The sequence below is a fragment of the Ixodes scapularis genome, unplaced genomic scaffold, assembly GCF_016920785.2.
Source record: "Ixodes scapularis isolate PalLabHiFi unplaced genomic scaffold, ASM1692078v2 PGA_scaffold13__105_contigs__length_92229423, whole genome shotgun sequence".
Lineage (NCBI taxonomy): Eukaryota > Metazoa > Arthropoda > Arachnida > Ixodida > Ixodidae > Ixodes > Ixodes scapularis.
The window spans coordinates 37,459,401-37,486,187 of record NW_024609839.1 but is presented as its reverse complement, the minus strand read 5'-3'; the positions used below and the strand labels follow the sequence as shown (position 1 = coordinate 37,486,187).

The following is a 26,787-nucleotide window of genomic DNA, read 5'->3' as shown; positions in this document are numbered from 1 at the left end:
ATGATGACGATGACGATGTGGATGCCGGGCGTCATCATCACTGATGACGTCATCAGTGATGATGACGATGTGGATGCCGGTGACGTCGTCAGTGACGATGACGTCATCGGGGGGTCACGCGACATCGGCGGGGGTCACGTGACCTCGGGGGTCACGTCACCTCGAGGAGGGAGTCACGTGACCTCAGGGGAATCACGTGACCTCGGGGGGTCACGTGCCCCCACGAGGTCACGTGACCCCGGTGGGGGGCTCGCGCGGTGCATTATGGGACATTTCCCATGATGCACCGCGCGGTTACGCCGACGGCGACGGCGACGCCGACGCCGCCCAAGCCGGAAACGGGCCCCTAAGAGCTGCGCTCTAAAAGAGCAAATGCCGAATGTGGGTTAATGGGCTATAGCTGAATATTCTTTATAATTTAAAGGACATTTAATAGATAATCAAATAAAAAAAGTAAAAGCCGCTTACAACTCCCTATAACGCCGAATTAGAGCGCAGCTCTTGAGGAGGAGGAGAGAAGGGTACTGGGGGGGGGGGTCAACTGACCGGGGGGTCACGTGACGTTGGGCAGTCACGTGACCTTAAGGGCCACGTGAGGGTCACGTGACGATGACAATGCCGATGCTGTCATCAGTGCAGTGACAATGACGATGCGGATACCGATGACGTCACTGATGACGTCATCAGTGATGATGACAATGACGATGCGGATGCCGGTGATGTCATCCGTGATGATGACGATGACAAGGCGGATGCCGTTGACGTCATCAGGGAAAATGACGTCTTCGGGGGGGGTGGTGACGTGACCTCGGCGGGGGGGGTCACGTGACCTTGGGGAGGTGGTCACGTGACCTCAGGGAGTCACGTGACCTCAGGGGAGTCACGTGAATTTGGGGGTCACGTGACCTTGGGGTGACCTTTGTGGGTCACGTGACCTTGGGGTGACCTAGGGGTCACAGGACCTCTCGGTTACGCCGACGGCGACGCCGACGCCGCTCAAGCCGGAAACGAGCGCCTAAGAGCTGCGCTCTGAAAACTTTGATGTCGTTCGACGTATAATAACCGGCTTTCGATTCCAAACGTCTAAACACTATAAAGTCACAACTGCCGAAAGCAGGTTATCAGACAGTTTCCGCCGGAGCCTTTATTGAAGAGGCCTCAAGCCCCAACCCTATCCGCTACATAATCTATACTGCGTTATAAATATCAAAGTGGAATATTGTAAAACATTAGAATAAAATACACTTCCTCTTGGAAACCCAGATTTTTAAATGCGAAACTTTATATTTCTAAGGCAAAATTCATGTTGATAACAGAACAGAATCATTTTTAGCATATTTAGAAGCTTAAAACTCAAAACCAGTGCATATACTTCTAACGGATTGCATACTGAGTAAAAGGAGGGTGTGAAGAGAACGCGACGCGAGAAAAAGACAAACCTTAAAAATGATTTTATACAGCGAGCTGACATTGAACGAAAAGTGAAAACCTTTTTTGTTTCAAAATTTATTTCTCAGTACTCGTACATGATAAAAGCACGAACTTTGTTTAATTTGGAAGGCAATGAAAGGTTCTACACGTGGTATTATTTTAAAAGCAACACTAAACATAGTTGACTAAAAAAAAAACTCTCCAATTTAGGTCACAGTTGTCCGCGGAGGCACGTTTGGGGAATTTTACACAAATTGGAGCGACGAATAATAAATAGTAGTTATAATTTCGTTTTACCTACTTGCATATATATCACACTAAAAAGATATAGACGCTCTCTTTTGAATACTTCGAGATTGAGAGTGATTCAAAAACGCCACACACGACAATCGTCAAAACCTCGTCTATCTTTCCCGCTTCTTTGAGAATTTTTCTCGGAAACTAAACATGTGAGGACATCATAAATAAAAAGGATTGTTCTTCTTGAAACATGCGCCACAAAATATAAAAATTTGAGGCAAAATAAAAAATACGACTGCACCTCGTTGCCTTAGTCCAAATGAAACGGTACATCTACATTATCTTGTCAAGACGAGCGCGCTTGAAGCACCAAAAACGTCGCTTCTACCTCTGACAATCAAGTGTCACGATCTTTCTCGAACGTGGACGAAGGGGGCCGAAGCACCCGCCGAGGAGGGACGACACGCAGCCTGGTTGTGAGGTTGGACGATGACTGGCCGGAGCGGCGTGCGCTCAACGGCGTTTATTGTCGCGATGACCAATGTTACCCGCCGAGCCTGGCGGCCACAGACGGGCGGACTGGAGGGGGCGCTACCAACTGGTCACATCAAGTCTTATAAGAACTTTGCGCGCCGTATAAACAACGCGCTAACCTTCCCTTTTTTTTTTTTTTACTTGAGGTGACAGTTAGTTTGGAGAGATAGTGCATGGTCACGTGTCTCTCTCCTACGCGCTAATTGGCTCAGTGGGACCGTAGGCTTCGCCGTTTGCCAAATTACAGTGAAACGTGTCTATACTCCGTCTCACTAAAACCGTGCAGTAGAGTCAAAGCTAGAGGGAGAGAGCGTATGTCAACGTGTTTAAGAGGAGGGAAAGGAGGAACGGTAGAGTAGGGCTCGGATCCTCCTTTTCTTTTTTCCCTCCTTTTAAACAGGTCGGGATACAATCTCTCTCCTGTAGCCTTGGCCGTGCTGCACGGTTTTAGTCAGACGGAGAATAGCTGCTACCCCAGCCCGCCGGAAGATATGCGGGTACATTCTGATTCCCTTCGCGCTGACTCATCTATCGACTTCCAGGTGATTCAACGTCGGAGCGAAAACGAAAAGGGAGACAATTTCTTTGAAAGAAACTTTACAGAATATGAGCGTGGATTTGGAACAGCCGGGGGAAGTTTCTGGATAGGCAAGTACAAATATATCAATCCTTGCGTATTTGCATCTCAGAAAAGGCAAACCCTATCTGGAGCACAAAACAACTGCTTTCAAATTACGCTCCTGCAAATTCCAGTGGTCGCGCAACAGCTCTTGGTCGCACGAGCGACGGGGCAGTCGCTTCCGGATCGATGTTTCGGACCGGTCGCAGAGTCACCCGGCTGCTGAAGCAGTCATCGGCGCCTCGGACATTCGGCACTTTTGTGGGAGTTGCAACAATGCAACAAACATGCCCGTCCATTCACGGCGACGCTACTAGATTTGCTATAATTAACGTCGGTTTGCGGTTGAGGGCATGGATAAAGAACCACGGAGATCTCTATGGTGGCTCTGATCAGCGCTATTAAATTGTACTTATTTCCCAACGAGAGCCCAAAAATGAACTCGATCTGATAGAAAATTCGCGACTTTTGAATTCCCAGGTACGTATATTGTACCGCAAAACCCCGAGTGAGTGAGCCCCAATGTAGCGATTGTTCTTTAATTGTACGCTTCCGAAAGACGCAGGCCGATATCGCGAGTCTTTCTCTTGGCCTAAAATTACGCACGGGGAGCTGCGCAATAACAAAAACTGGAAAGCAGCGAAACACGAACCCTACCTCACTGGCAAATTTCATATAAATTCATACAGAAATTCTTACAAGAAGGCATTTCCTGCATACCTTTTTGTGGGGAGGCACACAGGAAGCCATTTTATATATATATTTTTGTGGGAAATCACACCAGAAGGCATTTATTCTAATTTTTTATACAGGACGTCTTACAGAAAGGAACTTCTTGTTTGCTTTTCTTACAGGAAGCCTTACAGGAAAGTATTTCCTGTAGTGATGAGACGAATCCTTATCCGAATCGAGATTCGGAGCCGATTCTGAAGATTCGGAAAGATTCGGAAAAGTAGCCGAATCTCAAGCGATTCGGAAAAGTTCGGAAAGATTCGGAGCGCTGCCATGGATGCCAAATCACGTTGATGTGTTTTTAAACTTTCGTGATATTAAATTCACTAAATTCTACAAAGTGCACAAAATAATATTGTAATATAATATCACAGTAATAAATAGAATGTTCCGCTTTGTTTATATTATTTTGGATGTTTGTCGAGAACTGTAGCCAGACATCGCGGGAAAATTGGTTTCGGTTCCGGATTACGACCGAAATAGGTATGCTTGGTGCACGCACGTAGAAATACAAGCACATGTTTTCATCGCTGCAAGAGATCGATGCCGTAAGTGGTGTTCGGTAGAGACACATTTCGTGCCGATAATTACTGTCAGTGTGGCACACACCACACAAGTGAGTATGTTCGATTTGATTATCTCCAACGAATGTCCACTGAGGCAGAGCTGCACTGAGGTATTGCTATCGGAACACGGGAAACAATCTGAAACTCCTGTTTAATGCTATCCAATTTAGTTAGTAGACAGTTTTAGTATAGCGTTGCTGGCTCTTACGTACGCAATACGCAATAGTATAGCATACGCTAAAAATGACCTGCTCGGACCGAATTTAGCTGTGCGTTACGTTTTAGAGTGAACACCGCGCATGATCTCTTAAATTGGCTAGAGCCGTAGAATTCCGCGTGCCTTATAGCGCTACCATGCTCCTGGAAAGAAATATTGAAAATGAAAACGTGCCCAATGATTTTATTTCAAATTAAACCAAGCCGCAGCTGCCTCGTCAAGCGCGCTTTTCTGCGGGGTGCAGAGGCTACGAGTAAAGGCCGGTTCAGACACTTGCGTTTGAGTGCGTTTGACTGCGTTGCGTCGAGAACCGAAAGCGAGTCACCGGCACATCTGTGCTTCGTGTGAAGCGTGCAATCCAATTCAAAGAATCATCTTAGCACGCGATATAAGTAGCAGGGATGTCCTGGTTTCTCGCTGCCGCAACGCAGTCAAACGCAGTCAAACGCAACTGTCTGAACCAGGCTTAAGAGTGCGTAGCCGAATTCGATCACGGAGCCTCCGTCAATCTTCCCTTTGAAACGGCACCTTTTATCAATGCTATCGCGGAATGAAATTCATGACCTACTGATGTCCAGTACATAGCGAGAACTTCGGCGATTTCTTTTAGAGTCGCTCGTCCGTCGGCGATGAACTGTGCGAATAGGCTTAGCGTTGAGCAGATCGCAGCGTTGACGCACATTCCAAGCGGCGAACATTTTCACTGTGCACTCCTTCAGCTGCACGGCGATCTGATTCGACCGCCGTAGCTCCCGGAACGAATTGCCGAGCTGAACACCACGCAATTTCACGTAACACAGATCTTCGAAAACGCGCCATGTCGCCTTTGCTGCGCCAGTCGAGTTAACCGCCATCTTGAAACTGGCCCTCTCGTTGGGTCCGAGATCTCTCGAGAACGTCCCGCAGAGCCCGCTAGCCCGCCACGCAAAATCCCCAGCGTTGCGTGCGTACGCAATACGCTAGCTCTTCTATTGCGTTCTGCGCACGCGCACTCCCGACCCGCAATTTTATTGCGTACGCAAGGCTTTAGCGTACAATCCACTAAAACTGTCTAGTGTTTGTTTCCGAACAACGAAGTTGCGTTGGACACCCCTGTTTTGTGTTTCTTTTTCGTCAGATAAAGTTCACGTATACAAAACTTGCCACCGAGGACGAAGAAACGACAGTGCGATGTTTTTGTTGTTGTTGTTTTGTTTTGTTTTTTGTTTTTTGTGGCACCGGTGCCGGTACGCGGTCGAAGAAGTTGTGACGAGCAACATTCATCTCGCTCTCGCGCCTTACGGGTACGCGCATACGCAGCTCTAGAGAAGCAGAAAAATCGTTTCCTTGCCTGAATTAAATATTTATTGTGCGTTGCGTCACATTACGTATAATACGCAGCGTTTCGCTACGTTTTACCGATCACCGCGAAACCGCAAAGCGAGACCGTGCATTGGTTAGGCCTCAACCACACCGATCAGCTCAGCTGGACCTGGGCGCGTGCCAGGGTTTAGAACGGCAGTACAGTGCATACTATATGTTGAAATAAACAAGACGAAACCCGGTTATATGCAGTAACAGTACCTAGAAAAGCACAACTGACCGCATTCACGAGGTTTACGACAAGGTTCACGCTGCAGCCGCCTGCAACCAGCGACGAATCTGACGAATCTCCGAATCTACCGAATATTCGTCACGGGAAGTTCGGAAATTTCCGAATCTGTCCGAATCAGAATCTCCGGTGATTCGTCCCATCACTAATTTCCTGTACACTTGCATATAGGAATCCGATATAGGTAGCTAAATCCTGTATGGCTTCATAAAAGAAGTCAAACAGGTAAGGAATGGTACTTTCTATAACAGCCGTTACAGACAAAGTAGCTCTACAAAATCGCTCTACCATGTTTTCACTTTTATGCATTTAGTGCTCCAAGAGTCCAATTCATTTAGTTTTGAGAGGGCATCGGGCACTAAAGAAACTCTAAGTATAGAGCGGGTTATTAACGCTGGGTCGGGCGATCCTTTTTAAAGATTCGGCAACATCGACGACGGTCGCCCTACAGCTAACTTTAACATCAGTACCGACAACTAATACAACTACATCAATAACGGACGTCATTTCAACTGGTGGAGAGAGCCCATAACAACTATCGCTGTTATGGGCCCTGTATATTTATACAGGACCCTATAGGTGGTTATGGACCGTGTATACCTATACAGGATCCTGTGTGTTAGTATGAATGCTCTGTACCTATACAGGACCCTGTAGGTGGTTACGGATCGTGTATACCTATACAGGATCCTGTGTGGGTGTATGAATACTCTATACCCATAGAGGATCCTTCAGGTGGGTATGGACCCTGTATTGACACACAAGATACACGATCCTGTGTGTGAATATGGATCCTTTATACCTATACAGCACCCTGTATGTGGGTATGGGTCCCGTATACTACACAAGATCATGTATAAAAATACTACTGGTCAGAGCCGCTAAAAGCTTCTTTTTAGTCGAAATACAAAATATAAGTGGTGCGAACCGTTTCAATTATTTATGAAAGTAGTTTTTGTTCGGTATTTTAGCGCAGAAAAGAGACAAATTCAGTTTATAAAGTACGGAAAAAAGAAATGACCCGTCGACATACCAGCCACCAAGCGGCGGAAAAAGCGGCGCATACTAGGAAGGAGTAGTGGGATCAGGCGCTGACACGGGAAGGTCACGGATGTACGCGGCGGCGCTGCGGTCGTTTAAAACTGGAGGATCCGACCGGCTCCGGGCGTTCCGAAGGCCTTCGGCGAGCAGCTTTGTTTTGCGGTTTGGCCGTTTCGCGGTATGGCAGCGCAAAGTGGCTCCCACTCTGAACAGATCTTTACACCGTCTTTGCTGTCGTTTGTGGCCAATGAAGTGTCATGCCGAATTAGTGTTTACTCGCGCAGAAAATGCAAAGAATGCCGTTCTGGTTGCCCGCTGCATACAGCATATCCAGAATATGCTCTAGTGGCGCCCTCTCGCGCCGTCGACACGGAGTGGGGCAGCCGTGAGCGCTCGCGATGAGCCCACGACCCCTCCTCTAGTTCGCAGCCACTCAAGCAACCAAGGACGTCATGAGGGAGGTTATTTTCTTGCTTGTTTTTGTAATTTTAATTTGCCTATAACTTTTAAACTAAAGCGAATTTCGAGAAAAGAAAAGTTGCACTACGTTACTACGTTCAGTGCGCTCAGGTTCGGTGAAAATTAAAAAACAGTAAAAAGTCCTTGCAGGGCCCCTTGAAGGAATGCAAGCCAGCTCAAAGAGCGGTGGTCGCTGACCACTTCAAAGTGTCTTGCATAGAGCTATGGTCGGAAGTTTCTAATAGCACAGACTACGACAAGAGCTTTGCGCTTCGTGGTCGAGTAGTTCCGTTCAGGTTTGGTCAAAGACCGGCATGCATAAGAGATAACTTTTTCGTCCGGGCAATTAGATGTGTGTGTCCACTCCCCTCTATAATGCCTTCGGGCCCTGAGGGAATGAATAAATAAATAAATAAATAAATATTTTGGTCATTGCAACAGCATAGGGGCTAGGCCGAAGCCACTTGCATCAATATCAATAATTGTGGTAGCAGAAGGGTACAAAGTGGCGTAAAGTTGGCGGAGCTGTCTGTTGGGTAAGTATATGACATTAATTCGACCATTGAAGCAATGAGTCGTTTTGTAGTAATTGATGGAGGGGGCTGGGAATTTCGGCAAAGTCACGAAAAAAATGACAAAAGTATGAGCAAAGACCAGTAAAGTCTTGAAGTTGTTCAATATTTTAAGGTATGAGGAAGTCGGCCACTGCTTGAATTTCGTCAGGATCTGGGGTGATGCTTACGACATCTACAACGCGGCCGAGAACCTTTACCTGCTCAGCAGCAGATCAACACTTTTGGTGCTGAGCTTGAGACCGGCGTTTTGGAGACATAAAGTATCTCCCGAAAGTCAGGTAAAGTGATTGTCGAAGTGTTTTCTAAAAAAAATATATTGTCGTCCAAATAATATAAACACGTTTTCTACTTAAGACCTCTTAGGGCAGCGCGAATCATGCCATCAAAGGAAGTTACAGAGCCCGAAAGTCATTACATTAAATTCAAATAAACCAAACGGCGTGGTAAAAGCTGTTTCTGGTTTGCACTGTGCGGCAACCTGTATCTGCCAATAACCAGATTGCAGATCCGAAGACGAAAAGAAGTAGCAACCGGCCAATGTATCCAAGGCGCCATCTATGCGGGACATCGGATAAACGTCCTTTTTCGTAACTTTGTTTAAATGTCTATAACCTACAAAAAGGCGCATGCTTCCGTCTTTCTTCTTAACCAGGACGACGGATGATGACCGATCACTCGAAGATGGTCGAATCAAACCTTCTGAGAGCATTTCTGCTGCATGATTTTCAATGTCTTTCCTTCTGATAGAGAGACTCGATGAGATCTATGGGGAATAATATCTTCAGTGACTCTGGAAATGCGGTGTTCTGTTTGGGAGCACTGTTCAAATGTTGTGAGGAAATATCAAAATCATTGGGGAAGCTACACAGCATAAAGAAAAGTCGTTCCCGTTGATTTGGCTCCAGAGTGGAGGACATGGTTTTAGTAGCAAAGAGAGAGGCGAAATACTGGGTCCGTCCGCAAGTTCCGGAGGTGATGCTGGTGCGTTATTAGGCAGACCTGGTAAGCGGCCTTTCTCTGCTAATCCGAGTCACTGCCTTTTCGAAGAGCTACAATGTGTGGGTTGGAACTAGGAACAGCTAGCCAACTGGCTCTATTTTTGATAGTGGCTACGGCGTAGAGAGGTAGTAATCGCTTTGCAGTAGAGGTAAACTGCTGGCTTCAAAAAGAACATCACCAGCAATATTCGCTCATAGAAATATTTTTACGAGGGATGTTGGAGTTGGGAGTAGTTCGTGATCAAAAGTTAGACATAGTTGAATTGTATGATTAGCGTTTGTATCCCCAACAATTCGCTTGAAAAGCGTGATTCCGAAAGACCACAATTCATTAACGTTCGCTAAGGTGAAGGAAATTGCACCCGTGTATTACCTGCGCCATGCACTTTGATAGTACAATATACTGGGCGTGATAGAGGGCGTCTGCGATAGAAACGCGAGCAGTACACACCGAAATAGGGTGAATGATGACGGTGTCCGCTCTACGAATGAGGCCCTGTGCTGGTGTGCGCACTTTACGGAGTTGTTTGCAGACGTCTTCTCTCACAACGCAAACAGCTGCACCTGTGTCAATAAGTGCAAAAAATGGGTGACCGTCGATGAGAAGGTCGATATAGTTCCGTGCAACGGGAGGGCTGTATGGACGATCGACTGCGGCAGTGTCACCTCCGGGAATTGCATAATTCAGTTTTCAGATGGTGACCGATGCACAAAGCATCGGTAAAGATGAATGGCGATTATACGGCGAAAGAGATTGCCATCGGTAGCAGGGGAACACCTTAGTGGTGTTAAAACCGTGATGCTGGTCCGTGCGACGATTTGGACTATAGGAGGAACGGCGCGGGTGCTCGTCAAGTTGTATCTTGATGCTCGTGACGACTGTCGTTCCTCGTCGCTGCGACGTCATCGGCTGTCACGTGCGATGTGTCCTTGCGCGCCAGAGTAATAATAGGTGGATCGTGTGTTGCGCCACTAGTTATTCTGCGGCTGACCGAAACGTGAGTCAAGAATTGGTGCTACAGGAGCGGGCGGAGTAGTGGGCGGCAGTACGCTTGCAGGTCCGAAATCACCTGGTGCTGGGGTTCTGAAAATGACCTCCGCGAATGAGGGCCTGGGTGTTGGCTGCTCACAGAATGTTGGTTGACTTGTGAAAGTTCATTCCGAATTATTCGCTGAAGCGGCACTTGGGGCTTTGGGGGAGTTGTGCCAGGAGCTGCTTCAGTTCCTCTCGCACTATCTCACAAATTTGAGATCGCAGACCGTCTTGAGATGTTGGTTGAACGGTGGGGGAGGGTGGGGTACGCTGTCACCAGGGGGAGCTGTCCCGACACACTTACTGCCACTCCAAAAGACTGGACGTGGTGTTGGCGGTCCTCCGAATCACGTGTGGCGTTACTGACGACGACGTTGACATCAGAAGGCGCCTGGTTGAGGACCATCACGAAAGCTTACTCGGATATTCTTTTCAAGAGGTGGCGGACGCTCACACCCTCTTGAATTTGCTCGTTGACCCGACGACAGAGAAAGATTACGTTCTCGATGTAAGCTTTGTAGCTCTCACCTTGCGGTTGTACACGAAACTTGATGCGAAGTTCTGCTGTGGCGCAGCCATTTTCAAGTCTGCCGAATATTTCCTTAGCAAGGGTTGTGAACGCTTCTTATCTGTGCCACTTCGTCTCGTGATTTACCTAGATACCGTGTTTGGACCACATTCGTGAAGTAGAATAAAATGTTGGCGAATTTACTAACGTGTTTTCACCGGGTGAAGGTTCTAATGCACTCGCAGAGGTCTACGCATTCCTCGATGTCTTCATTTCCTAAGCCGTAGAAGACCTTTGGATCCCTTTGGCGTGGAGGATAGACGTCAAACGGTCGAGGGATGTGGAGGTTGAATTGGTTTGGAACCTCCGGCTGTGAGTGCGGCGAGGACGGGTGAGGGAAGTCCAGAGGTGCCGACGGGTGATGACTGCGCGGCTAACGTGCTGGACTGAGATAGAATGCCACAACAAAGGCCCATGGTCGTACTTGAGGCGTTGGGCGTTGGCTTTGGGACCCTCACCTCCACCAGGATGCCAGGACGTTTACTTCGGTTCTCTGCTGGCACTTGAGGCAAAGAGAGGGCAAGCTGACGAAGTGGAAGTTAGGGCGCTTGCTCTGACGAAGAAGTATCCATCCCGCGCTATATTTTGTTCCCCCTTAAGCTGAGGCTGCAGCCAAAGCTACAAGCGTGAGTTAGCCCGCGCTCCTGGCTTTGAGACATTTTTGCTAGCGCGAGCGCTCGTTCTACGGACGAACGCTTCAATGCAGCGACCTCGAGTGCTCGTGCTTGTGGCATGGGTTGCAGTCTCAGCTTATATGTATACTAAACCAAAAAGTTAGTGTCCATAATAAGCGGCGCACGTTCTCTGGACGAACCAGCAGCCGCCGTTGTGCGCGAGCACATTCAACGAAATTGATGACATAATCCCCCCCATTCGCGCTTAAGGCTGCGGTCCCACGGCAGCCATCTTGAACAAGGCGTTAGTTCAACCAATAGATGGCGACATGCACCCCTGGGGTGTAGGGTGCCTACATGTCTGTCTTCCTGAGGGTGAAAACATCCATTGTTGCCCTGAATGTGCCAGCGCGTGGCGCTCTCGCGCACTCGGTACGTGGCTTGGGCGGTAAAATGGCGTCGATGCATTAGCTAGAGCTGCGCGCTCGAGCTGAGTGACACCAGGTTGCGCGCGCTTCAAAAGGCATAAAAAATCTATTGGCCGGAAAAATGGCTGAGATGTCACCACTCAAGCAAAAGCGCGCGCGTGTATGAAGGCACTCTAGTGGGGTGGCCGAAACATTGGTTCACAGTGGGATGGCTCGAGCACCATCACGTTCCCCTCGTGGCCTTGCTCGTGACGCTGCCAGCTGTGCTCAGCTAGCGCAAGTAGCGTGGCCCAGCAAACGAATGTATGCGAGAATGTCACGCTGGGTATAAATTGTTCTCTGATATAGGAGGTATTCACAGGACGCCATATTTGTGGGTGCTGTTTAGAGCGCACGCGCAGAACGAGCTCACATTAATAGCCTGCTAAGACCGGCAACCTTAATGGTGCTAAATGCACGCTCCAAAAGGACTGCAGAAACTCGCCGTCAGCACGCGCTCAGAAGCAGCGCACACAGATATGGCCGCCAGTGAATACTTCCTATAGGGAGATGCGGTTCGGCGGTTGTAACGGGCTTTCGCAATAAATTTTACCAAGAAGGAATCAAATGTTGATTGACGTGTCAATATCCTATCAATGAAAATTTCCTCTGCAGGAATGCACTCTCAGTAGACTCAATCTTCCAAGACACCAGTGGAAGCGGGCGTCAAGTAAACTGGGGTGCTATGTAGCGCTTTTTGGACTCCCAGGAGACTTGGGAGAAGGAAGTGACGTCAACAACGCAGCAAATGCAGATTGGATGTTGATTTTGTTTTCTTCTGTCAACATCCAATCTGCGTTTGCTCTAGTCGTTGACGTCACTTCCTTCTCCCTAGTCTCCTGAAAGTCCAAAACGTGCAACATAGCCACCCTGCTTCGCGATTTACAGTACTTACCTCAGCATTTTAATGAGGACTAAAAAAAGGTCACGAAATATGTTTCACGGAGTCCGGAAGGTGTTGTAAAGGTTGTTACATTAAAGGGGGCGGGGGGGGGGGGGGGGGGGGGGGTTCCCAGAAAACAAACGCCCTTGCAATATTTTTGAAAGTACCGACACACATAATTTTGTAAGTACAGCTTAGGAGGAATATGATGAAAACCATTAGAAGATATAGGAAGACGTTTATTTGCAATGAATACGCTATGAATGAACGGCGTTTAGCGACTGCAAGTTATGAGCGTTCGGGAATTTATAAGTTGACGTGATTGCTAACTATGGACATGCGGACAATGAAGACCAGTTTTGTCGAGAGATGGTGTTGCGGTGATGACCTGATATCGGACGACTCGTGGCAGACGAGCAAGCAAGTTTCTTCTCAGCGAATGGTAAGTGTCCACTGTCAAGCACAACACGTGGCTACCGACGTTGTCGACCTTTCGAACACTTACCGCTTTCGACAAAAGTCCTGGCACCTGGGCTAACTTTGTGGAAAGACTCGAAGTCTTTCTTGAGTCCAACGCCATCATGAACGGTAACTGAAAACGATCCACTATTCAGTCGGTGGGTGGCGAAACGTATCCACATCTGCGGAGTCATGGGCGATGCGTACTCTACGTGGCTGTAAGTTTACACGATGCCTGCCACGACGTCCAAACACGTCATTGACGTTCTACGGTCTCTTTTACCCACTTTTGCCCAACCGAAAATACTTTTCTCTGGTAACGCGCCAAATTTTGCTTCAAATAAAATAAACAAGTTTTTGAAGAAACAATACCGGCATCAGGCATCACATTAGTGCACCATACCATCCTGCAACTAACGGGCAAGCAGAACAGATGGTGTGCGAAACGAAAAAAAGCCCTTTTGAAGCTTACGGAAGAAGCAGTTCAGTGTAGAATGGCAAAGTCTTGTTCCGGCATCTCAAGACGGTGTCATCTTACACGGACAAAAACCCGCCGAAGCAATATTCGGCGGACGAAGAGCCACACACTTCGATCTCATGATACTATGGCCTACGAACAAAGATCGAGAGATTCCCAGATCGGGAGTAATGGCAGTTTATTCGGTCGGACAACTCGTCTGCGTGGAAAATTTCAGCGGAAGTCGGGCCTCCCATGTAAACCTTGAGTAGAAAAGGCTTTATGTTGGTTGACCAGGAGGTGTCATCTCTCTGAATACCTTGGATATCAATACCCTTAAGTGTAAATATATCTAAATCACAAAACTCCGTTTGTGTATTGTGTAGCTGCCCTTGTATTTGATAGTAGAAGCTATGGTGGTGATTTGGACCTTTCACACCAGGCTCTTTTTTCTTATTGGTCGCCTCATACTCCTTTAAGGTTTGAGTATGCTTCAAGAATCTTTTGGAACGGGGATACTTTACGTCAACGAGGCCATCTGTTCCAAGTAGTCAATCAGGGAATGCTGCTAGAAATCCGTCGCTCATATTAACCAATAAGCCGCACTTCTGCACAGTGCAGTTTTCCTGTTCTACGAACAGTTTTAAAGCAGCATCCTCATTGATTGCCCGTTTCGATCTGGATGAGCATCGTACCGGCGTGCGGTCGTGTATCACTACAGCGTGGTGCACGTTAAAGACCCCAGGCTAGCGGTTGTACCGCACTGGCTAAATTGCTCATCTACAGCGTGTGACTCGTCGCAACTTTAATGGCTGACCAACTACACGCTGTATAAATATCCCCACAACCCAATTATTATTATTCTACCATATACTGTTGCGGGTGAAGAAAGTCTTTGGGTACACGATACTTGAAACAAGTCTGGCACTGTACGTTGTGGTTCGATACCCACTAATGTCGTCGTCCTTATAGAGCCTCATCATTTAATCATTACCTCGTCACCTCATATTGCTCATCATCAACAGTAAGTACAATAGGCTACCGCCATATTACAATCCAAGAATTGAAAAATTGAGTCGTTCAGTCCTCCAACAAGTTTATTATTTATATAATGTTATTACGTTATATTACCTCGAGACGATCGACGTCCATCGTCAATCTTCAAATACTTGTACCTGTATATAAATTAGACGCAAAAAGAGGGGGGGGGGGGGGGGGGGTCGGTGGCCGTGTGCATGGTCTAGCGCACGCCAGCTCGGAGCACTTGGAGCGAAAGCTCGCGCTGCGGAACCCACCCCGCCACTGCCCGTTTCGATCTGGAAGAGCATCGTACCGGCGTGCGGTCGTGTATCACTACTGCGTGGTGCACGTTAAAGACCTCAGGTTTGCGGTTGTACCGGACTGGCTAAATTGCTCATCTACAGCTGAGACACCAGACGCCCACTAAGGCAGACTAACTTCCGGCTGTATAAACATTCACACAGCAATTTGCAATTAGACGCATAATAACAAAGAACACAGCGTGCTGCCTCTTTTCTTTGGATGCCTTTTTTTTTAAACCAGCGCAAGCTCGTGCGTTCTCTCTTTTGAGACGGTTAGAACGGTGCACATAAAACCCGCGATTCTCCTACCCGCCCGCTTCCTTCTCTCATTATGTGTACTTGGTTATAACCGTATAAGATATAATAATGGTGTATAGTTCATATTTATTTTCAGTTTCAATCAGGGAAAAGGAGTTTCGCTTGAACTAGAGCCAATAAATGAGCTGCGCTTAGAGTATCGGTTTTCTCTTCCCCGACAGTGTTGTGAACGCCGCCATTTTGGTGCTCGTGCAGAGCAGGAGCAACTGCCGATCGTCATGATTCAAAAGTGCGACATCCTCAGCATTAGATTCGGTGTTAGGAAGTTCATGTAATGTTGCTTTGCTCTGTCGCAAACTGTTTAAAGTGGTCGACGGAAAAGCGTTTCCTTGTGATTTCAGATAAAGCTTCAAATAACTGGCAGCCATGATTTTAAGCCACAATAAGGCGAAGTGTCGCTACTCTGAAGCGTAGCTTATTTAATGTCACTATTCATGCTCTTGTTCAAGAGGCTTGTAATACCTGGAGGGGCCATGACGTAAGCCCCGTGGATTCCACAAGCCACTACCTTTTGACACCTGCCTCTTCCTTATTGTTCCCGCTTGTGCCAGTAAATTAGCTACGGTTCGGAGTCACGACACTTGGCCATATTGTGGCTTAAAATCATGGTTGCCAGTTATATGAAGTTTTAGCTAAAATCACAGGAAACGCCTTTCCGTCCCCCACAAATGTTTAAACAGCCCGCGACAGAGCATTGCATCATTGCATCAGCTTCCTAGCACGCATCTAATGCTGAGGAAGTCGTACTTTTGCATCATGATGATCGGCAGTTGCGTTTGCTCTGAGCAAGACCAAAAATGATAGCGCCCAAAACAATTTTGGGGAACGGAGTGCCGATACTTTAAAGCTCATATAGTGACTCTAGGCATAAAGTGAACTCGGGTGTATTCTTTTCCCTTCGTCTTCATTGTTTATTGATTTCAATCATATCGAATAATGAACACATTATATCACGCTACGCTTGTGTAATTATTTGTCTTAGATCTATTAGCTTGACCTAGTACTTAAACCATTCAGTCATCGATAGTAAATCTTCCAATATATTTTTTAAATGTGAGGGTAAAAAGACACGGAGATTGATGGTGATACAGACGCCAACGCCGCCCTCGCAAGTTTTTTAAACATTAAAAATCAGCAGTTTGTCTGCCATCCGCCAGGTAGCGCAACAAAACACCCATACAGTTTTTAATTGTTTTTAAAATTAGCTAAGCCTATTAAGAAACCAAAGAAAGATCATTGTGAAAATTTAATACATCGCAATGTATATCTACTCCAAACAATAAATATTATTCGATGCCAATAAATCTGTTTGATTTCCAAAAAAAGCTATGCGTCAAAACAGGTAAGTTTTAAACGCTCCTGGAGCGTTAGGACTTTGAAAATGAAAAAAAGCCATCGTCCACCTCTTGGGCAACAATTGTAGCACTAAATATTATAAAAGATTTTATCATAGTTTAATTATTTCCTCAGCGGCATTTGAAGTACCATGACTCGAAGCACAAAAAAGTGCTACGTTTGATATAAAATATCTAAACAAAAAAATTTTACACAACAATAAATTTTTTTCTGCATATTACCAATTATAAGCAAAACATCTGTAGCTAATTTCATTGTCCTAGCGCGTGTCATTAAAACCATATTTGTGCTGAAAAATGTTAATTTTTGGGCAATATTGGGAGGGATGAAAAAAAAAAAGTAGTGCAAATACCAAAAAAGTGTATCGTTACATTTTGCTCCGACACCATCTTAACAAAACTGCTATATTGGAGCCGTGTTATCTTGAATGGATCGTTCATAAAACATGAACTAGCGGAGCAAGTGAGGGTCCGTGCCATCATATTCGCAACGCTACAAATGCGCATGAACAGTAGAAGCCAACACATACATAATATCAAATGAAAGAGGATTGCATTGCCTTTCGAATGACATCAATCCCACAAAACAGTATTTAAAAGGAGATGAGTAATGACCTGCCAAAAAGTACCTAAACTGCCACATTCAGTGGGACCGTGGCCTTAAAGGAGCGATGCAACAATTTTTGTACTTTGTGCAAATACCGCTTAAAACGGATCCCTAACGTTAATGACCTATGAAACACGCGTTCGTTTTTCACCCCACGCAATAGAAGTCCCAGAAAAAAATTAAAGAAAAACGAGCAGCGTTCACCCCCTCAACTCGCAGCGAGAACAAGCGGCCACGTGATCTGGAGCCGATTCTATGCCGCCAGTGTTGATCATAGCCACGCGCTGGGGTTGGCAAAGCGCAGGACACGCGCTGAGTTCCAGGCATTGTTATGGCTCGGCTGTTGTCGTCGTTGCAGCAATTGGACACGGGTCACAACCCGAATGCTTCTCGAGCTAGCAATTATCACGAGCCCAAGTCGAGTGCCCACGCAATACTCGGGTCCAATCTATGAACCGCATTCAAATATCGTCACTTGGGTGTACTGCGATCCCCGAGTTACGTCATCAAATTTTGCGAAGGAGAGACTGAATGAAAATGATCGCTTTTGTCCTTGGAATTACACCGCAACAAAGGAGTTTCTTGGCCAGTGGCGTTGCGTGTGAGTATCCTTGAATCTCAGGTGTGCCAGTAAGCTCGTGTCAAGTGAAAAAGATTCCAATTGAATATCGTTGCACCGCTCCTTTAAGATGACAGGGAAATGCATTGACTTCAGGCCAGAGGTGAATAAAGACCGGCTTTTCATCTCCACAAGTAAAAGCTATGTGCTTGTGTTATGTTTTAGGGGGGTACATACGCCGATCCCCCTGGTCCAGACTTAACGCCGCCTGTCTCCTACGTGACCGACGCTCTACGCTGTGCCGTGCTGAGCTACATGTGAAGGACGAGAATGGCCGTCAAGGGCGCAACTCACCGAGTTGCCAAACGGGGTTTCTCGACGTGAGCCGGGCCGGTGGTTCCGACTCCGGTACGTGGCCGGATCAGGGACACATTTAGACAAGGTAACGTTCAGGCAAATTTTCGGAGCAAGCTCCTTGAGCCGCCCCATTTATTCACACACTCAAAAATGTTCCTCAAGCCACACCCAATCACAACTCTTATCTTGGCTCCGGTAGGCGGTAACATCTGCGCGCGCTAAGGAGAAATCCCTTGTGCCCAGAGCCGAGAGCGCAGCGCCATCTAATGATGCGTTGAAGCAAAAGGGAACACCTACCCTTAACTCCCATAGACGGCGCCAGCTTGTAACACTACAGCTTGTTAGACCAATCAATCGCTTACCTTTTACACCAGACCCCACTATGGAGATGAGAAGCTTGTCTTTATTCTCCTTTTCCTTGGAGCCCACAAATTTAACTCTCATCTTATGTGCGGATTGTGTACTATGACGTCAATTTCGTTGCTTGTGCTCGCGCACACCAGCGGCTGCTGAGTCGTGAAAAGATCGTGCGCCATTTATTATAGACCTGAAATGTTTGGTTCATCATCTCTTTAAAGGGGCACTGACACCCCAAAATGTCGTATTTTTTGTTGTTTTCTAAAACGATGCATGTTGTATCATAGCCTCCTCTATATTGACCAAGCCTGGCAGAACGCCACGAGACGCGGCCGCCGAAAGTGAAAAGGTAGAGCGGCAAACAAAGGGTGAAAAGAGAGTCATGTAACGGGCGCCCCGCTGCGGCGACACGCCGAAACACACTTGCCCCGAGTGATGGAATGTCCGCTCGTGGTCCTCGTATTCCTCGAGCTACCGTTCTTTTTCTCGCCGTGTTTGAAAACCATGTATCGGGTCCTCTCCCCTGCAAAAGCTGTGCTCTGAATACCAGAAACGCTTGAAGCCCCTCTATCCTGGGAAAAGTGGCGTCATTCATTGTTGTGGAAATGCTCAAGACACGTGGCGCGTCTCACTTCTGAGAAGAACATGGCGTCTGATATCTAGCTCAGTGCTGCTACAGTGTTCTAGAGGGTGTAGTGGCATGAGCGGCGCCCGCTTACAATGAGCCACGTGAAGACGGTCAACGTAGATGCCGCGAGTGGCGCTGGAGTTCTGTGCCCTAAGAGAATTTGTGGCAGATGGCAGATGTGCGATGAGCGAAAAAGACGAAGAAGCTGAGGCGGTACGCTTCTCCCGAATGTAACACGGTAGCACTTTTCTTTGTGGTGTAGTGGTGTGAGTCTTCCCCGTTCCGTTGCCCTCTCGATCAAAAATGCAAGGAAAAAGACTGACGCACACACTGCTTCGCGCCAAGATGCAGGTCGGGCTCCCCGGTCAACGAGGGCAGCCACCAGCGATCGTAAGCCGTCACTGCTTTGTGCGCCAAAGGAGCAGTCGTGCAGACTACAGGGGGAATAAATCTTAATTGAGAAGATAAACGCCTCGCCAAGACATCAGCGGTGTGCGTGCAAGAAACGTTTTGAACCGCGCCTTATTCTTCGGGACTATGTGCACATCGTCAATGGCGAAGAGGTTAGGATTGTATGCCGCTATATAGTATTATGACTGTTTTGTAGTCTGTTTGCGTGCTATGTTGCTGAATATCTGTCCTGTTTTGAAGTTGTAAATGTATATTATGAATTTCCCTCCTCATGTAATGTGCTCGTAAGTCGAGTGCCTTTGAGGTAATAAAATGAAATGAAATAAAATATGCTTGCAGTGTATGTCGATGAAGTGTATTACCACTTTTGAGAAGTCATAAAGCAGTGAGTATAGATTTTTTTTTCATATTAGGGGTTGTTGAAGTTTATGTTCATATCGTATTTTAATGCTTCATGTACTCCCAAACAAGGTATTTTTTCTTCATAGACTGCATTCCACAATAAAAATTTGTTATATGTTTGCCAGTTGCAGTGGCACCTTGGCCTTTCCCAAACGCGCTCCGCCTTGCACCTTACACAACGATGGTCCCCGCATCAGCAACACAATGACCAAAAAAACTATTCACCAGTTTATTGTTCCTCTCACCGTTAAAAAAGTGAGAGATTTATTGAGATTTATTTGTATATTTTTTCTTGTTATAAGAGTATCGCGTGGTTTCTTTCGTAGCTATTAAGCGTACAGTCCAAGTGATAGCGTTGCTGAACGACCTTCAGTGCTGGGAAAGAGGGGGGTCGATAATCATCAAATCATCTCCATCAAAAACACGCGAATAATAAAAGTAGAGGATAGCACATACTCTAGAGTTATTAGTACAAAGGAAAACCTACAATTTTTCACATTAGCACTTGTTCTGCGTCGCGGAAAGCTCCAGTCGAACCACAGTAGTAAACGCCGAGTAGCGCCGATGACGAGGCTGACAGGGGCACGTTCTTGTAGCAATATCTGGGAGGGACGAGACGAGGCCATGTCCGCTGGGCTCTATACATGAAGTGCGTGTGTCGCCGGCGCTTCGTTCTTCTTTATTCAAGCCTCTTGCCACAGTCCCTAGGGCACAGAACAGCAGCGCTACCGTGTCGTATACGCGCAAAATCTTCACGCGGTGTCGCCGCTCTTGTCACTACAACTCTCTAGAACACTGTAGTGCTGCGCTGTGCCGCCATGATCATCCAGGCTTCCTTTCCTTTCAACACTTCTCTCTCTCTCTTCCCAAGGGCTGCACGTTACACGTGTCTCGTGCATCGCTGCACCTTGCGCTACTTCTGATATATGAAGGGACTTTAAGGGGTATCCACACGAAGGAGAACTCCGCGGACGGATGTCGTGACGTCAACATCCCGGGAAACTCCGTCCCCGGCTCCGCCGCGTGCACTTGCGGAGCTTTCGTGCTGTCAGCACAAAGCCTCCGCGCCTTCGCCACGGAGGAGAACGCGCCGCGAGACGTCAAAAAGGTATGACGTATGTCTCACGTGATGCGCGATCCGCGGAGGAAAGTGGCGGATTTCTCCTTCGTGTGGATACCCCTTAAGGGGTATCCACACGAAGGACACATACGTCATCCCTTTTTGACGCCTCGCGGCGCGTTCTCCTCCGTGGCGGAGGCGCGGAGGCTTTGTGCTGACAGCACGAAAGCTCCTCAAGTGCACGCGGCGGAGCCGGGGACGGAGTTTCCCGGGATGTTGACGTCACGACATCCGTCCGCGGAGTTTTCCTTCGTGTGGATACCCCTTTAAGGGGTATCCACACGAAGGAGAACTCCGCGGACGGATCTCGTGACGTCAACAACCCGGGAAACTCCGTCCCCGGCTCCGCCACGTGCACCTGCGGAGCTCTCGTGCTGCCAGCAGGAAGCCTCCGCGCCTCCGCCACGGAGGAGAACGGCGCCGCGAGGCGTCAAAAAGGATTGACGTATGTCTCACGTGATGCGCGCTCCGCGGAGGAAAGGGGCGGATTTCTCCTTCGTGTGGATACCCCATTAGGAACGCCGTCTGCTACCAGATCCTCGCGCTCCAAATCTGCGACCGGGCACTCTATGGCTCCGTCGTCGAACTGCCAGGCTTTGTGACTAAAGGGAGTATTCACTGGCGGCCATATCCGTGTGCGCTGCTGCTGAGCGCGTGCTAACGGCGAGCGTCGCAGTCCTTTTGGAGCGTGCATTTAGCACCATCAAGGTTGCCGGTCTTAGCAGGCTCTTAATGTGAGCTCGTTCTGAGCATGCGCTCTAAACAACGCCCTCAAATATGGCGTCCAGTGAATACCTCCTATAGAGGAGGCTATGGTTGAATACACTGTTTCACGGCGAACTGTGGAGGCTGCGGCCCCCGCGACCCAATAAGAGCACCAGAGCAAGGCACGTGATAACACTCCATGGTCAAGGCCAACGTTACTGGAGCAGGCTTTTTCCAGTAACGTTGGTCGAGGCCACGGAGGCCTCGTTGCCGCCACAGCAACAGCGCCGTCCGCAGCAAAATGTAGTTCTACACGTATTTGTTTTTAACGGCAATTGAACCTGCGCGATTCCTTCACTAACGAGAAGATATGAAGCATGAAGAATAAATTATCTTGAATTTGCGAGTTTCAAATATATTTAAACCAAAAAAAGTGACGCCACATGCGCGTCCGCTCCCGTATTTTTTCTCCTTGTAACGCCGTGGCCGTTGGCAATCACTGGCGATTGCATCCTTGTAATCGGCCGTTTCCACTCAAAAGCATCGCACCCGTCACAGATTTGCGCCTAATTGAGCGTAGGGTTGTCTAATGAACTGTCCTCTAAATGCTCGCTATTTTAGCGGACGGAAATGTTGCTGCAGTGGACGTTCATGCGAAGTTGGTTTGTTTCGGAGCAGACGACTCTTGACTTGCAGACGACAGCCGGTTCCTCCGGGCCTCATGCCTCGCATTTGACGTAGCGCCACAAATGTTCCCGTGACGTCGTGTCACGTTCCTCGGTCCGACGCTCTTATTGGGTCTCGGGGCCCTGTCCCCCACAGGCTGCCAAGTTATCGTCAAACAAAATATAGTTATACACATAAAAAAAAAAAAAAAATCAACAACACGAAAATGACTTTTTTTTTTTTTTTTTTTTTCACGCGCGCGCGCGTTTTTTTAAGTTGAAAGCTTTAAGGTCGAGGACACATGAACGGCAGAATCGTCCGATCCGGCAGTCCAAACGCCGCTCCGAACTTGCCCACGCGACAGTTTGAAACACACGCTTCCGACCTTGCATGCGACACGACGCCCCGTTCAACACCACCCAGGAGATTCAAGCGCTCCAGCGGAGGTCCGCGTTTATATACAGGGTAAATCTCTGGTCCCAGATTGAGGGTGCAGCTTGCGCGAGCGAAATTAGGAGCTAGTTCTCGCTAGCGCGTCCATTCTTTGCTGGGGTCAACTTTCTCGAATGAATCAGCGGGATTCACTCGTCCCGCTTTTCGTCGCCCAAGTCAGTCATGTTTTCTTGTTCGTACCCGCCAGACCCAGTACGTCCTCATGACGTTCGCGCTAGCTGTGCTGTCCTTGGCTAGGCGCTTCCGACAGTCCGTCCGCCGTGCGATAGTATCTGGCACGTCGGGCGCACGCCGGATCGCCGATCCGACTTCTGAAGCGACCAAACTCTTCGGATCAGGCAGTCGTATTGCCGGATCGGACGTCGGATCGAATGATTTTTTGGGCATGTGTCGCGCGCTTTCCTCGTCTCATTACGCGAAAAAGCGGCGGCGTTGTGCCCGAAAGATGGCCACACCAATACGTCGTCAAGCACGCACCGCTCAAGGTCAAAGTGGACATGCCTCAGAAATAAAACGCAAAGAAAAGCACAGCAAAGCAGATGCTTCGTCACGGAAGCCGAGAAGCCGGCGGGGTTCGCCGCGCCTGCGCAGGGGGGTGAGCGTGATAGTCACCGCCGGAGGGCAATGTGCAAAAGGAAGACGTGGCACGCTGCTTGTAGGAATGCGCTGCGTGTAAGAATGCTTTCGCATTCCTACACATAAGCAATATTAGGTGTCTTCGTCGTGTTTTTACTTTTGGCGTTCTTCTTTCCCTCTTCTCACCTCTTCACTTCTATTTACTTGTGACGTCGAAAATTAGGAAATTTAGAAGCTTTGTAAACGACATCTTTATGATGTTTAATAACGGCATTCGTAAAACATGTCTTGAGGCGAGAGCCTTACTTGTCCCATTGAGCGAAAAAGTGTCGTATAAACCGATAAATATACGATAAAGTGGCCCGTGCCACTCAGTGGGCGACCATACTAATCTCATTACCTTGGCGCCGTCCTTGCAGTCGTCCTAGAAGTGGTCCTATACCTCTAGGATGACCTCACTTGTTACAATACGTGAAATACAAGCGGCGTCGGCGGCGTTGTAGTTGTGCCCGAAAAACGACCATAAAATACGTGATCAAGCCTCAGCGGCGTGATTCCAGATGAATAATTTCGGAAAACCTGAAATGCAGATAGAATTCAGATAGATTTCCAGTGTCATAATCCAGATAACTAAACGTTAAACCGGGTTTTTAGGTAGGGATAGAGGTCTAAAAAATGCGAAACTTGATATGTGTACTAAGTAACATACGAGCATTTAGTTTAAGAAAATATTCTACACTTTTAACCCATCTAAAGGGACACGGCTCTCAAAAACACATATTTAAGCGCCTGACATTTTTATTTAGCTCACTAGTTACGTTGTGAGACACATTAGCGAGTTTCGGAATAGGCGGCCCCAAAGCTTTGGGTGCCCAAGCAGCTCGGGGCATCGCAGTGGGCATGCGCAGGAGTTCTGCGCATGCGCAGTGGGAAGCCCCAAGTTGTTTGGGGCACCTAAAGCTATGGGGCCCCCATTCTAAAACTTGGTATTTGGTGGTAGGTGCGAAACCGATATTAAAGGAATCATGAAACGATTTTCCTACTTCCTGGGAATTGTGAAATCACGTCGTTGTGACATTATTCGGCACCGGTGCGATTACTTTACCGTGCTTTTTATGCACACCATAGAACTTGTCATTCGCCAGTGACGATAAGTTCCGTCAGGGCATTCATTGGTCACGAACGCGAATCCAAATATTTGTCGACGGATTGATTGTTGACGAGCGCATACGTCCGAGTGACGCAGTTCTCGTGTCCAGTGCGTGAGCTGGGCTCGGCTGACGTCAGGTTGGCGCCGCTGACTCGCTTTGGGAACCGCGGATGTATCATAGTGAAAAGGCGGAGAGGTTTCGTAGGAAAGAAGGTACAAAATATTCCGCTATGTTTTCAAATGTTCGTACCGAAAAGCTGGCTTTTGACTTTCTACCCTCTTCCTTTTGGCCAACTAAACGATATGCGATTAATAAAGTCCCAATTTTAAATCATTTATCCCAGCCCAAAATTCGTCTCATGGACCCTTTAACGTCTATACCGAGGTATTGACTCCAAAACAGAAGTTAGTTTTGGTACACACGATTCTAAACCGAAAGGAAGAGCTCGACAAGGGGGCAAACACACAGGTCTCAATCTTTTTGACTGAAGCAGAGATGAGCTTGGAGACGTGTGTATTTGTCCCCTTGTCGTCTGTTCTTCTCCGGTTTCGAATCATGCGTAGCCTTAACGAGCTCAAGTGGTTCATAAATTTAATTTCTGTTTTGCTTCTCACCTAAAAAAAAAAAAAAAACTGTATCACGGAGCCAATACTACGCTAAACATATTTGTTGTTTCCGGAAGAAAACTTCGACCTGCCTGCGTACTACTTCAGCTACCTCGTACTAGCGGGAATAATAATAATAATAATTGTTTATTGCTACCATCATAGAAAAGTTTGGTATTGCGGATGAATCAAAGCCAACACGTGGCTTGTGCGATGCCATCCTCCAATAAAAAAAACACGATATGTAGCATGGGTAGTTACTGAAAATACAATAATATAAAACAGACAAAAAAAATGTGGACATAATTCTATTAAGTTAGTCACTCTAGTTATAGCTTGAAGATTTTACGCGAAAAGATATTATGTACAGACTAAAAGGGAAATCAGTAGCAATGTCAAAGCAAAATGAAATACCACAAAACTGGAAAATAATTCGTGTCGCACAGTAGAGCCAGCACACCACCAGACAGGCCCAGCCACTGCTATACCAAAACGTATCTCCAACCCTCACGGCCATTTCCATAAACGAGTGGCGCCATTTATAGACCCTTTTAGAAATCGCCTGCTGGGCGCTGCCATCTTTGTCTCCTGGGCTGTGGAACGCCTTCTGAGCATGCGCTGTAGCTCTGTTGTGCTGCATATCAGAGGCTGCTTATGCGTCCACAGCTCAGTGACTCAGTATTTTTCGCCCGGGTGATAAGCGATGGAAAGGTCTATGGCAGGGGTAGCCAGGCTGACCCGGCCTAAGAGCCGCAAACAAAGCCGCGAAACTTCCAAGAGTCGCATGGAAGAGAAAAGGCAGAAAAAGGGGGGAGGGGACTTTTGTCTACAGCAATAAACGAAATTCGAACTAGTTTTAATTTATCTGAGTCAAAAGCAGTTCACCGGTACTTAAGGTAGCAGTAGCACAAGACTATCAAACCGCTACCTGTCTCTAGACGGTGGTTTTAAAAGCGCAAAGGACTAAGAAGAGAAGAAGGGGACAGGACAGAGCGCTTTTAAAACCACCGTCTAGATGTTCAACTAACTAGCCCCCCAATTAATTCTGACGCTACCTGTCTCGATTTAAAACGCGTTCCATTTATTTTTTTGAGGAAGTGCTCGTGTGACCTGGAGGGAGGTGGGTGTGTGTGTGTGTGTGGGGGGGGGGGGGGGGGGGTTGTTAGTGGAGGGGGGCGCGAGCCGCACTTTAACACGCGAAGAGCTGCATGCGGCTCGGTAGTCGCAGCTTGGCCATCCCTGGCCTATGGTCTGTTGGAGTCGCGGATGTCACGTGACACCTTGGCGTCACGTCACGCGGCAACATCACGTCACTTGGTAAACTTTCCCACAAACTTTAGTGGGCTACATGTACCGTGCGCCACGTCATATCTATCAGTGACGCTAAACCACCTATCAGAGTCTCCCCCGAACCCCCCCCCCCCCCCCACCAAAAAAAAAAAGTTTTTCGTGTTAAACAGAAATCACCAGTAGTAGTAACGTTAATTTCGCTCCACACATAAAACAAAACCCGTCAATAAATGTACCCTCAGGTGACGTGGCCTATATCTGTTTATTTCCTTTGCCCGATTAGCTCTGATACCCTCCATAGAAAACAAGCTCTGACAAACAGTTTTATCTTTCCAGCATCTCAGCTTGCTCATGAACAGAAACAATTATAATAATATAGTGCATCACACTTTGCTATTGAAGCATGAGATTATATAGTATT

The 26,787-nt window shown here is 47.5% G+C and overlaps 1 protein-coding gene across 1 annotated transcript in view; it reads left to right on the top strand.

Annotated features, from left to right (window-relative positions):
• The window catches only part of LOC115310031 (ficolin-2-like), a 75,203-nt gene that overhangs the window by 18,439 nt on the left and 29,977 nt on the right, over positions 1–26,787 (top strand). The window contains exon 4 of the mRNA XM_040211975.1: positions 2,748–2,853. Within this exon, the coding sequence (XP_040067909.1) occupies positions 2,748–2,853 (106 nt within the window). The remainder of the gene's footprint in view (positions 1–2,747; positions 2,854–26,787) is intronic.